This window comes from Oncorhynchus nerka, linkage group LG15, assembly GCF_034236695.1.
Source record: "Oncorhynchus nerka isolate Pitt River linkage group LG15, Oner_Uvic_2.0, whole genome shotgun sequence".
Classification (NCBI taxonomy): domain Eukaryota; kingdom Metazoa; phylum Chordata; class Actinopteri; order Salmoniformes; family Salmonidae; genus Oncorhynchus; species Oncorhynchus nerka.
The window spans coordinates 37,059,221-37,072,999 of NC_088410.1; the positions used below are offsets into that span (position 1 = coordinate 37,059,221).

At 44.4% G+C, this 13,779-nt stretch overlaps 1 protein-coding gene across 1 annotated transcript; it reads left to right on the forward strand.

Annotated features, from left to right (window-relative positions):
- The first annotated feature begins 9,687 nt into the window (after window positions 1-9,687).
- Window positions 9,688-12,887, forward strand: LOC135559823 (uncharacterized). Its single transcript, XM_065000701.1, has 6 exons — window positions 9,688-9,942; window positions 10,387-10,587; window positions 10,772-11,092; window positions 11,293-11,592; window positions 11,695-12,480; window positions 12,681-12,887. The coding sequence occupies exons 1-6, from the start codon at window positions 9,796-9,798 to the stop codon at window positions 12,858-12,860; spliced, it is 1,935 nt and encodes a 644-aa protein (XP_064856773.1). The 5' UTR covers window positions 9,688-9,795; the 3' UTR covers window positions 12,861-12,887.
- The last annotated feature ends 892 nt before the right edge of the window (window positions 12,888-13,779 follow it).

Here is a 13,779-nt window from a genome sequence, read left to right on the forward strand (position 1 = left end):
TCGTCCGAAGGGAAAAGCCGAAAACCGTGCGCACGGACGAGGCTGGACTCGTAATTTAAAAGTCCTGGCCTCCAGCAGAGGTTTAATAACAGGCCGGTATATATATCTTAGGTCGACAGAGAACGTGACGGAATCGAACCGGCATTGCTTTTCCCAGTCTACAGGACAAAGGTAAATGGTCTTTATTCTCGAATTTGGGAGGAATTATTTAAGATATTTTTGATTGAAGGTGCTAAAGGAGTTTGGATTTAATCAATGATAGTTGCTTGAATATTTTGAACAAATACAATGTGTTTCTACTTTGTGGGTAACCAAAATCGATAGGAAGGAAGCGAGTCTGAAATGACTCGTGGTAAGGTGCACCACCGAAAGTAAACTAGGACTTAATCAATCTTGGCCTTGCAAACCAAAATATTTTTTAAGGGTGGGATATAGTAAGTATTGTTAGATGGGACGTTCATTCTGTACAAATAGGATAGCCATTAATTCAATAAACATACCTAAATAAAGTTTTTACCTAATAGTCTATCTGTATATGGGAAGTAGTCTGACTATGAAAAGTAGCAGATAGATATATTAAAACAGGTGAGGATAAATTAGGCTTGGTGAGAAGGCAGGGCAATTCTAGGCGAACATAATCACTGAACCCATTCAATACTGAAAGAGATTAATATCCAAGGGAGGAGAGGAAAGCCAATTCTAGAGTAGTGAGATATGAGATATTAACGTTGAAAGTCCCAAGGAACAATAGTTAATAATGAGCTTATAATTGTATAAGTGAAATGTAATGTCCAAATCAAAAGTCAGCTATAGATGAGGTTTCCAGGAAGGAGAATACATACTGATTATCATTAAAGAGTCACACACATAGTCAGACAGAGAAGCAACATAAGTAACTAAGTAACGGTAAATAGCAGATTCATAGAAAACACGCACATAGGTAAGTGATTAAATACCATAGCTACATAACGGTAAGGATTAAAGATGGGTATAAATTCCTCAAAGGAAGTGCCGAAACTACTGAGCCTAAAAGGAGCAAAGATGGGCTGCTCTCCGCTCCCGCAGATGAAAAAAAAGGTTAACCAATTGGGTGTAGGTGAGGGTATCAAACTATGTCCTTCTCGAATAAGCCAAAAATACAGAGGTCATTTAGTCGATGAAATAGTGGTGGTGAGAATACGGCTGCAGGAGCTACCTGCGGGATTATCACCCATATATGTGAATCCTGCTGAAGCCGAGGGAGGTATAATAGAGGTAGAAAAATGAATCAATTCGAGAAAAGAGCATAAGGCGAGTCAAAAGAAAAAGAGAAAATGTTTTAATTGTAACGAAATTGGACATTTCGCCCGGGAGTGTAACACTCCCTGCAAAATACGTCACTACCAATATTGTAGTTTAACTGAGGGAAAGGTCAGAGGCGACAATTGGGTAAAGAAAAAGAAGGGTCAGATACGAAGGGAGCGAGATTAATGAGAATCCTAATTGAGGGAAAACTTTGGGCGTTTAAATTAGTGCTATTTTCTGTTGTTCAGATGCCGGAGTAACAAATACAGATAACTGTAAATTGGGTCTATTTGCGGAGAATCTCAGTTGCATAGCATAGGTGGTATAGTGGTGAGCGTAGCAGTCTCACAACCTGCAGTCCAGGGTTCGGTTCCCAGCTGAGGTGTAAAAAATATATCTGAGCTTTTGGTTGTAATTAAACTAATTGTTTTGCAGAGAAAGTTATAGTCACTAGTATTGGTATAAGATATAAACTGAACGTTTTAAATAGTTTGTTTGGTTCAAATTGAAAGACTAATTCATTCAACTTAAAATAAGAACGAAGCGAATTTTGATGCAAGACTATGGTCGTATTGGTGCGTATTCCTTCAAAGCTCAGTTGTCATGATTCTGCACAACTCTCCCAGGACCTAGGATCAAGAGAGACGCTCGCTCAAGTGTTTTAGTACTATATCTCTTGACACAATGATGAAAATAATCATGGCCTCTAAACCTTCAAGCTGCATACTGGACCCTATTCCAACTAAACTACTGAAAGAGCTGCTTCCTGTGCTTGGCCCTCCTATGTTGAACATAATAAACGGCTCTCTATCCACCGGATGCGTACCAAACTCACTAAAAGTGGCAGTAATAAAGCCTCTCTTGAAAAAGCCAAACCTTGACCCAGAAAATATTTAAAAAACTATCGGCCTATATGAAATCTTCCATTCCTTTCAAAATTTTTAGAAAGGGCTGTTGCGCAGCAACTTACTGCCTTCCTGAAGACAAACAATGTATACGAAATGCGTCAGTCTGGTTTTAGACCCCATCATAGCACTGAGACGGCACTTGTGAAGGTGGTAAATTACATTTTAATGGCATCGGACCGAGGCTCTGCATCTGTCCTCGTGCTTTTAGACCTTAGTGCTGCTTTTGATACCATCGATCACCACATTCTTTTGGAGAGATTGGAAACCCAAATTGGTCTACACGGACAAGTTCTGGCCTGGTTTAGATCTTATCTGTCGGAAAGATATCAGTTTGTCTCTGTGAATGGTTTGTCCTCTGACAAATCAACTGTAAATTTCGGTGTTCCTCAAGGTTCCGTTTTAGGACCACTATTGTTTTCACTATATATTTTACCTCTTCGGGATGTTATTCGAAAACATAATGTTAACTTTCACTGCTATGCGGATGACACACAGCTGTACATTTCAATGAAACATGGTGAAGCCCCAAAATTGCCCTTGCTAGAAGCATGTGTTTCAGACATAAGGAAGTGGATGGCTGCAAACTTTCTACTTTTAAACTCGGACAAAACAGAGATGCTTGTTCTAGGTCCCAAGAAACAAAGATCTTCTGTTGAATCTGACAATTAATCTTAATGGTTGTACAGTCGTCTCAAATAAAACTGTGAAGGACCTCGGCGTTACTCTGGACCCTGATCTCTCTTTTGAAGAACATATCAAGACCATTTCAAGGACAGCTTTTTCCATCTACGTAAAACATTGCAAAAATCAGAAAATGATGCAGAAAAATGTATCCATGCTTTTGTCACTTCTAGGTTAGACTACTGCAATGCTCTACTTTCCGGCTACCCGGATAAAGCACTAAATAAACTTCAATTGGTGCTAAATACGGCTGCTAGAATCCTGACTAGAACCAAAAAATTTGATCATATTACTCCAGTGCTAGCCTCTCTACACTGGCTTCCTGTCAAGCAAGGGCTGATTTCAAGGTTTTACTGCTAACCTATAAAGCATTACATGGGCTTGCTCCTACCTATCTCTCTGATTTGGTCCTGCCGTACATACCTACACGTACGCTACGGTCACAAGACGCAGGCCTCCTAATTGTCCCTAGAATTTCTAAGCAAACAGCTGGAGGCAGGGCTTTCTCCTATAGAGCTCCATTTTTATGGAACGGTCTGCCTACCCATGTCAGAGACGCAAACTCGGTCTCAACCTTTAAGTCTTTACTGAAGACTCATCTCTTCAGTGGGTCATATGATTGAGTGTAGTCTGGCCCAGGAGTGGGAAGGTGAACGGAAAGGCTCTGGAGCAACGAACCGGCCTTGCTGTCTCTGCCTGGCCGGTTCCCCTCTTTCCACTGGGATTCTCTTCCTCTAACCCTATTACAGGGGCTGAGTCACTAGCTTACTGGGGCTCTCTCCCTGGAAGGGGTGCGTCACCTGAGTGGGTTGATTCACTGATGTGGTCATCCTGTCTGGGTTGGCGCCCCCCCCTTGGGTTGTGCCATGGCGGAGATCTTTGTGGGCTATACTCAGCCTTGTCTCAGGATGGTAAGTTGGTGGTTGAAGATATCCCTCTAGTGGTGTGGGGGCTGTGCTTTGGCAAAGTGGGTGGGGTTATATCCTTCCTGTTTGGCCCTGTCCGGGGGTGTCCTCGGATGGGGCCACAGTGTCTCCTTACCCCTCCTGTCTCAGCCTCCAGTATATATGCTGCAGTAGTTTATGTGTCGGGGGGCTAGGGTCAGTTTGTTATCTGGAGTACTTCTCCTGTCCTATTCGGTGTCCTGTGTGAATCTAAGTGTGCGTTCTCTAATTCTCTCCTTCTCTCTTTCTTTCTCTCTCTCGGAGGACCTGAGCCCTAGGACCATGCCCCAGGACTATCTGACATGATGACTCCTTGCTGTCCCCAGTCCATCTGACCGTGCTGCTGCTCCAGTTTCAACTGTTCTGCCTTATTATTATACGACCATGATGGTCATTTATGAACGTTTGAACATCTTGGCCATTTTCTGTTATAATCTCCACCCAGCACAGCCAGAAGAGGACTGGCCACCCCTCATAGCCTGGTTCCTCTCTAGGTTTCTTCCTAGGTTTTGGCCTTTCTAGGGAGTTTTTCCTAGCCACCGTGCTTCTACACCTGCATTGCTTGCTGTTTGGGGTTTTAGGCTGGGTTTCTGTACAGCACTTTGAGATATCAGCTGATGTACGAAGGGCTATATAAATACATTTGATTTGATTTGATTTGGTCGACTGTTGGAACATGACCTGTACGTCAAGGCTGAGAAATGTCTGTTCTTCCAACAGTCCGTCTCCTTCCAAGGGTACCGTTTTTCAGTGTCAGGGGTAGAGATGGAGATTGACCGCATTTCCGCCTTGCGTAATTGGCCGACTCCAACCACGGTAAAGGAGGTGCAGCGGTTTTTAGGGTTTGCCAACTACTACCTGAGATTTATCCGGGGTTTTGGTCTGGTAGCGGCTCCCATTACCTCACTGCTGAAGGGGGGACCGGTGCGACTGCAGTGGACAGCTGGGGCGGACAGGGCTTTTGGTCACCTGAAGGCTCTGTTTACCTCGGCTCCCGTGCTGGCTCATCCTGATCCCTCCTTAGCGTTCATAGTTGAGGTGGACGGGTACGCCACTAAAGCTCCACCCTTGTGCAGTCCTTTCGAAGAAGTTAAGCCCGGCGGAGCAAAACTATGATGTGGGGGACCGAGAGTTGTTGGCTGTTGTCAAGGCTCTGAAAATGTGGAGCCATTGGTTTGAGGGGGCTAGACACCCTTTTCTCATTTGGACTGACCACCTCAATCTGGAGTACATTTGAGCAGTGAGGAGACTGAACCCTCGCCAGGCAAGGTGGGCCATGTTTTTCACCCGTTTTGTTTTCACCCTTTCCTACAAACCAGGTTCCCAGAACGTTACGGCAGACGCACTGTCCCGGCAGTATGATACAGAGGAGCGGTCCACGGATCCCGCTCCCATAATTCCAGCTTCACGCCTGGTGTCAACGGTGGTATGGGAGGTGGATGCGGACATCGAGCCGGCGTGTTGTGAAGAGCCCACTCCACTCTTATGTTTCCTCCTGTTCGGTATGTGCACAGTGCAAGGCACCTAGACATCTGCCCAGAGGGAAATTACAACCCCTTCCCGTTCCACAACGACCGTGGTCACACCTATCGGTGGATTTCGTGACGGATCTTCCCCCGTCGCGGGGTAACACCACGATCCTGGTCGTTGTGGATCGGTTTTCTAGGTCCTGCCGTCTCCTTCCTTTGCCCGGTCTCCCTACGGTTCTACAAACTGCGGAGGCCCTGTTCACCCACGTATTCCGGCACTACGGGGTGCCTGAGGATATAGTTTCTGATCGGGGTCCCCAATTCACGCCTAGAGTCTGGAGGGCGTTTATGGAACGCCTGGGGGTCTCGGTCAGCCTTCCCTCAGGTTTCCACCCCGAGAGTAACGGACAGGTGGAAAGAGTCAACCAGGATGTGGGTAGGTTTCTTCGGTCTTATTGCCAGGATCGGCCGTGGGAGTGGGCGGTTTACATCCCTTGGGCGGAGATGGCCCAAAACTCCCTCTGCCACTCCTCTACCAACCTATCACCGTTTCAGTGTGTGCTGGGCTATCAGCCGGTCCTGGCACCATGGCATCAGAGCCAGATTGAGGCTCCTGCAGTGGATGAATGGTTTCGGCACTCAGAGGAGACATGGAACGCTGCCCATGTGCGGCTACAACGGGCCGTCAGGAGGCAAAAGGCGAGTGCTGACCGCCACCGCAGTGAGGCCCCGGTGTATGCACTGGGGGATCTGGTCTGGCTCTCGACCTGAAACCTGCCCCTTCACCTGACCTGCCGGAAGCTGGGTCCGCGGTTTGTGGGGCCATTTAAAGTCCTGAGGAGACTGAACAAGGTTTGTTATAGGTTACAACTCCCCCTGATTATCACATTAACCCCTCGTTCCATGTGTCTCTCCTCAGGCCGGTGGTGGCTGGTCCGCTCCAGCAGTCTGAGGTGCGGGAGGTTCCTCCGCCCCCTCTGGACATCGAGGGGGTCCCAGCGTATACCGTATGAGCCATCATGGACTCAAGGCGTCGGACGAGGGTGCCTTCAGTATCTCGTGGAGTGTGAGGGGTACGGCCCGGAGGAGAGATGCTGGGTACCGGTGGAGGACATCCTAGATCCTTCATTGCTACAGGAGTTTCACCGTCTCCACCCGGATCGCCCTGCGTCCCGTCCTCCGGGTCGTCCCCGAGGCCGGTGTCGGCGCGCTGCTGGAGCCGCGCGTCAAAGGGGGGGGTACTGTCACGACTTCCGCCGAAGTCGGCCCTTCTCCTTGTTCTCGTGATGTTCTGCGGTCGACGTCACCGGCTTTCTAGTCACCCCTGATCCATGTTTCAGTTTCGTTTTGTTTTGTCTGTATTACACACACCTGGTTTCAATTCCCATATCATGTTCCTTATTTAACCCTCTGGCATACACGTCTGTTCTGTACGTGATTGTTGGTGTCTTTAGTGGTTGTTGTATGTGCTAGTTTGTATGCATGTTCCTATTTGGAATTTTTGCCTGACTTTTTAGTAAACTCCGTTGTGTTGCTCAAAACCTGTGTCCTGCGCCTGACTCCGCTACATCTCTGCACCCAATCGTTGACAACAATCAAAAGGGCATCACAGTTGCACCAGAACACTATTCAGTCATTATACAATTGTGTCCTTTTTCCTACATTAGACATTAGTGATAAACACCAACATTAATCTTTTTGTCCACTGTTGATATTGATGCTGCTGACATAGCAACCTTTTACAGGAAACCAGCTCATCGAGAAAGGACCAATGAAGAAGACAAGCATGTAAAAAGCAGTGTGGAATAAAACCAGTTTTGTCAAAATGTCTCATTGGATTGGATGGGGGTATCAATTTGTTATATCCATGATAATAGTGTGTTTTAGAGTTATAACAGTGTATAACACTCACCCTTATGGTTGTCACTGTGTCACGACTTTCCCTGAACTTGGTCCCTCTCCTTGTTCGGGCTGTGTTCGTTAGTCGACGTCACCGGCCTTCTAGCCACCGCCAATCCACTTTTCATTTTCCATTTGTTTTGTCTTTGTTGTACACACCTGATTTCAATCCCACAATTACCTGTTCATTATTTAACCCTCTGTTCCCCATTGGTTTTTGTAAGTGATTGTTTATTGTACTTTCGGTCTGTCATGGTGTGCGTGTATTTGTTACTTTGCTTATTTGACATTTTGAGCAAAAATACATTGATTACTCATATCTGCTGTCCTGCGCCTGACTCTCTACACCAGCTACACGTAGGACCCATTACACATTGCTTCACATTACAGTATTGTAACACAACAGAGAGACATGTACAGCATACTGAACAAAAATATTAGCGCAACATGTAAAGTGTTGGTCCCATGTTTCATGAGCTGAAATAAAAGACCCCAGAAATGTTCCATACTCACAAGAAGCTTATTTCTCTCCAATTTTGTGCTGAAATAATGCATCCACCTGAAAGGTGTGGCATTTCAAGAAGCCGATTAAACAGCATGTTCATTACACCGGTGCACCTTGTCCTGGGGACAATACAGAGCCACTCTAAAAATGAGCAATTTTATCACACTACAAAATACCTCAGATGAATCAAGTTGAGGGAGTGTGTAATTGGCATGCTGACTGCATTAATGGCCACTAGAGCTATTGCCAGATAATTTAATGTAAATGTATCAACAATAAGCTACCTCCAACGTTGTTTTAGAGAATTTGGCAGTATGTCAAATAGGCCTTACAACCGCAGACCACCTGTAACCACGCCAGCCCAGGACCTCCACATCTGACTTCTTCACCTGTGGGATTGTCTGAGATCAGCCACCGGGACAGCTGAGGATACAGCCCCTTTGTGGGGAAAAACTCATTCTGATTGGCTGGACCTGGCTCCCCAGTGGGTGGGCCTATGCCCAGTCATGTGAATTCCATAGATTAGGGCCTAATTTATTTATTTAAATTGACTGATTTCCTTATATGAACTTATAACTCAGTAAAATTGTTGAAATTGTAGCATGTTGCATTTATGACTTTGATCTTAGCCTATATCAAATTGCTAAATTAATTGTTAGTTCATTAAAAGTGAATTACAATTAAATTACTGTAAACATCTTCATAAACGCAAAAATAACATGGTTTTAGTGGGAGTAGGGAGAATGTTTGGCCCTATTGAAAAACTTTGAAATTGTTTTGGCTAATGATTTATACATCTTGGCTCTGTCCAATTCATGAAACACACATTGACCAGGTTGTGATAGTGAAATGTTTTGCAGGTGTGTAAGTTAATATTAAACATTTATTAAAACAGGCCTAAATCCTCGATTTCAATCAACTCAAAGCATTGAACATTATTTTGAATATTCTTATTCATTTTGTATTTTGTAAAATTCTGTCATATTTATTTGCTTTATCAGCATGGATTAACAATCATGGCATATTTGTTCAATCAAAACTGATTTAGCTATTTTCATACACTTTCAATGTATTAAAAGTACAGTATAATGTTACAAATCCACCACTAGTCATTGTTGATACCTAAGCATACTGTAAATCGTATTGATTGATTCTGTAATTCATTTCATATCGCCTACTTAAATAGCCCGTTGTCTTCAAGTTTGAAGCAATTTTTAAACCAACACATTTTAATATTGTATTGCATGTTTTATATATTTCTCTAACCCTTTTGTATGCGAATTTCCATCGCCAATAAACCATCATAAATGACGTTTTTTTCCCAGTGACATCGCGTAAACATGTTACAGGATCTGTAATCATTAGGGAGAAATAGGATTGGCCAGGGGCAAATGATACAACAGGATAAATAAATGTGCTTAGAAATGTACGACGTTGTGCGCAATAAGGAACGTGTCACCATAGAAATAGAATCTATATTAGAATTCCATGCTCGTCACAATGTCCAATTAACATACATTTGAATTCCTAATTCTATGTGTATTTCTCAGAGGTTAATTTATTCACAATCACAACCAGCCGAATGCATATCGATAGCAAACGTGAATTCTTCATTCAAGTCAATCAAAAAATCGTATATTTTTTCCTGTTCTCAGTAAGGTAAGTAGGTTTTCCCATAATGAGAAGGACCGATGTTGCACGCATTCGACATTTTCGAAAAACACGTTACTTGGATCATATCGAATCTGTTAGCTATATACAACCAATTTATCGATCATCTAAGATGACTTGCGTCCTCATCATAATTAAGGTCTCATTAATCTAATCTGCACGTTCATTGTTTATATTGCATGTTGTTGTTCTATGTAAAGTATAATGTATATTATTCCCATTTAGATAACTTTTTCCAGCATTAATTTGAAAAATACAGATGTACTGCTGTAGACATCTGGTTTTGGGTTCTGTGCTCAGTAACTCTCACTCTTTCTTCAGCACTTTGGCCAACAAAAACAAATAATCAAAAAAGGGCTCATCACTCTCCATGGAGGAGCAGTTAGTTTGTGCCATGAACCAATTCATATCACTCTCTGCTTGCCACATTCTAAATGGTTAAGTCACTAATTGAAGACTCTATTGCAGAAAATGCTCAAGAGGCAATTCCGTACACTGAAAGCCCAGGGAAGACTCCCACTAGACCTCCCTCTGAGACCAATGAAGGCCTGGCTCCTGGCAGGGAAAAGAGTCTTCTTGGAGTGAGTGCAGTGTTCTCAGACTATTTTTGAATTGTACGAAACGTTATACTTCATTTAGGTAACTTGAGTTTATCACATCATTAGACAAGTGTAAATGATAACACTAATGTATCAAAATATATTAGACGACAGCAATAGTTTGATAGATAGTGTAGACAGACATAGTCTGATACATTTCCATATTCACATGAAGGCGTGAGACAGAGACATGGAAGAGATGGAGGAAGGTCTGTGTAGCTGAATTGGTGAGGACTATGTAGAGCAAACATTACATCCACTGTAAAGCCCTTAAGATATCAGCAAGCTCATTTTTGGACCAAAAGAGAAAAACAGTAGCTATCAGTTCAAATTAATAATTTCTCCCATAATTTCAATGATGGACCAGTGTCCAGTCTCACCTGATACATCAACAGTCTGTTAATTACATATTATGTTGTTACATAGACTTGGGATGCAAAGAGGGGCCTGGAATTACAGGAGACAGAGAGAGTTCTCCTGGTCAGTTGCCAGAGAGTTCAGGATGAATTAAGGATGTCTGATTTCACTGTGGACACGGCGCCCAACAAAGCCATCCAGCTTCTGAAAGAGGAGTGTTGGAAGTTGAACTTCTTGCACCTAAAGGATGAGACATGCCAGGCCACTGAGGTAAGACATAAGAGCCATCTGCAATGCCAATATTGTTTCTTAAAATGTCAAGCATCTTTGTCAATTCTGTGTATAATATGGTGTTCAAATTTGGTCAATGTTCCAATCAACTTTGGATGTCTTTGGTTTGTTGTATTTGTGAAGTAGCTATAGGATAGTTATGTATGTCTCTGTCCATTTACAGCTCACTGAGCTGTATGGACATTCTGAGACCTCTTCAAAGGAAACTCTAATTGAAGAGAAAAGTCCAAAGACCAAGTGCCCGTCCAGCGTCGCTGGGGCTGCTGACATTGACAACACCAATGAGGAGGCTTCAGAGGAGTCTCCGAATAACAATGTGGTGGACTTTCAGGATGAGTCGCTGGCCCTGGTCAGTGTGGAGAAAGACGCTGCTGGAGATGGAAAGGTCCTCAGCAAGGTGGTGAAGCCCAAAGGGTGTCTGAAGGAGAGCTGCAAAGATCAGCTAACCCCAACAATCTATGATATGATTACGGAACTACCAAAGGTAAGGAACAAGAAGCCTGTTTCGGAAATGAAAGGTCAAGTGTCTTTGCAAATTGGGTGTATCAGAGATGTCTCAAGCGGGACAATTATACAAATAAGCTGCTAAAATCTTTGACTTTGGATGTCTGTGGTATGTTTTGTGAAAAAGGACAGATATCAGTTTTGTTCTTACTATTTCATTGCTCTGCATTGTCTGCTTAGTCCTATTTCGGATCCACTGAGAGCCTTCCTGAGATGTGTATCAGAGGTCCAAAGGTGTGCAGTGGAGTGCCTGATGTGTCAAATGCAGTGGGAGAGGTGTCCAGTGACACAATGACGACTGAAGCTGCTGAAGACCTTCTGGACACTGGAAATGTCCTGAGAAAGGTGGTGCAGCTATCCACCGAGAGCCATGCTGAGGTGTGCAATGGAGAGGCTGAGCTGTGCAGCGGTCCTGAGGTGTGCAGCAGAGGTCCTGAGGTGTGCAGCGGAGGTCCTGAGGTGTGCAGCAGAGGTCCTGAGGTGTGCAGGAAGCGGAGGCTGAGGTCCTGAGGTGTGCAGCAGAGGTCCTGAGGTGGAGAGTCCTGAGGTGTGGTCCTGAGCTGAGGTGTGTCCTGAGCGGAGGTCCTGAGGTGTGTAGCAGAGGTCCTGAGGTGTGCAGCGGAGGTCCTGAGGTGTGCAGCGGAGGTCCTGAGGTGTGCGGAGGTCCTGAGGTGTGCAGGAGGTCCTGAGGTGTGCAGCGGAGGTCCTGAGGTGTGCAGCGGAGGTCCTGAGGTGTGCAGTGGAGGTCCTGAGGTGTGCAGTGGAGGTCCTGAGGTGTGCAGTGGAGGTCCTGAGGTGTGCAGCAGAGGTCCTGAGGTGTGCAGCAGAGGTCCTGAGGTGTGCAGCGGAGGTCCTGAGGTGTGCAGCAGAGGTCCTGAGGTGTGCAGCAGAGGTCCTGAGGTGTGCAGCAGAGGTCCTGAGGTGTGCAGCAGAGGTCCTGAGGTGTGCAGCGGAGGTCCTGAGGTGTGCAGCGGAGGTCCTGAGGTGTGCAGTGGAGGTCCTGAGGTGTGCAGCGGAGGTCCTGAGGTGTGCAGCGGAGGTCCTGAGGTGTGCAGTGGAGGTCCTGAGGTGTGTAGTGGAGGTCCTGAGGTGTGTAGTGGAGGTCCTGAGGTGTGCAGTGGAGGTCCTGAGGTGTGCAGCGGAGGTCCTGAGGTGTGCAGCGGAGGTCCTGAGGTGTGCAGTAGAGTCCCTGAGGTGTCAAACCCAGTGGAAGAGGTGTCCAGTGATACAAAGACAGAGGCTGCTGAAGAACTTCGGGACACTGAAAATGTCCTCAGCAAGGTGGTGAAATCCAAAGGGTGGCTGAAGGAGGGCTGGGAAGATCAGCTGACCAAAGACTTCAATGATATGATTGCAAGACTCCCAAAGGTAAGGAACAAGATGCCTGTTTCGTGAATGAAAGGTCAACTGTCTTTCTAAGTGGGGTGCATCAGGGTTGTCTGAAACTGGACAATATTATAAATTAGCTACTAATCTTTGACTTTGGATGTCTGTGGTATGTTTTGTGAAACAGCTAAAGGACATATGTGTTGTTCTTACTCTTGCACTGCTCTGCATGGTCTGTTTAGTCCTATTTTGGATCCAACGAGAGCCTTCCTGAGGTGTGCAGCGGAGTGCCCGAGGTGTCGAACGCAGAGGAAGTGGTGCGCAGTGACACAAAGAAGCAGAAGAAAAATGGCGTTTTACGATTCTTCCGACGTGTGTGGAAGTTCTTCACATGCACCAACAGCCTCCCAAAAGAGGAGTGACTCAAGCACACACAACTCCGGGCAACACTTTCTCCACCATCTCCCCTTTCCTTCCAACTGGCTCTTTTTAATAATACAAATAAAGGGGATCTGAACCACAACAAAAAAACTGTTTTCATGAGTGTTTTTCATATGACTTACTATAGTATGAAGAATGCTTTAAATAACACTTACTAATTAACTATCCAGACAATTAAGCTGTTTTAGAAGTGCTTAAGTATGCATTAATCACATTATTACTGCATTACACACTAGTAAATATGTACAAGATCATTTGAGACACTTTCAAATCAAATCAAATCAAATTTTATTTGTCACATACACATGGTTAGCAGATGTTAATGCGAGTGTAGCGAAATGCTTGTGCTTCTAGTTCCGACAATGCAGTGATAACCAACAAGTAATCTAACTAACAATTCCAAAACTACTGTCTTATACACAGTGTAAGGGGATAAAGAATATGTACATAAGGATATATGAATGAGTGATGGTACAGAGCAGCATACAGTAGATGGTATCGAGTACAGTATATACATATGAGATGAGTATGTAGACAAAGTAAGTTTGCAAAGCACTTTGCATATTAATGTAACTTTGTGGTTGAATGGCTCTACTGTGGGCTATTTTCCTAATCAAAACCAAATCACAACTTTATTTGCAGAGCACATTTCTTACAGATGATGCATTTCAAAATGCATAGAAAATAAAAGGTTAGAAATATAAAAATTAGAAATGAAAATAGTAAAACAATCACAGTGGACATGAGAGACTAATGCACTAAAATAAATGAAAATAAATAAGATATATACAATGGTAAAATAGATAGTAGGACTAAGCGAAAGCACAGCTAATAAGTAGCTCTTCAAAATGTCAACAGTTTGAGGCCTTCAGATCCTCCGGCAGGCTGTTCCAAAGGCCA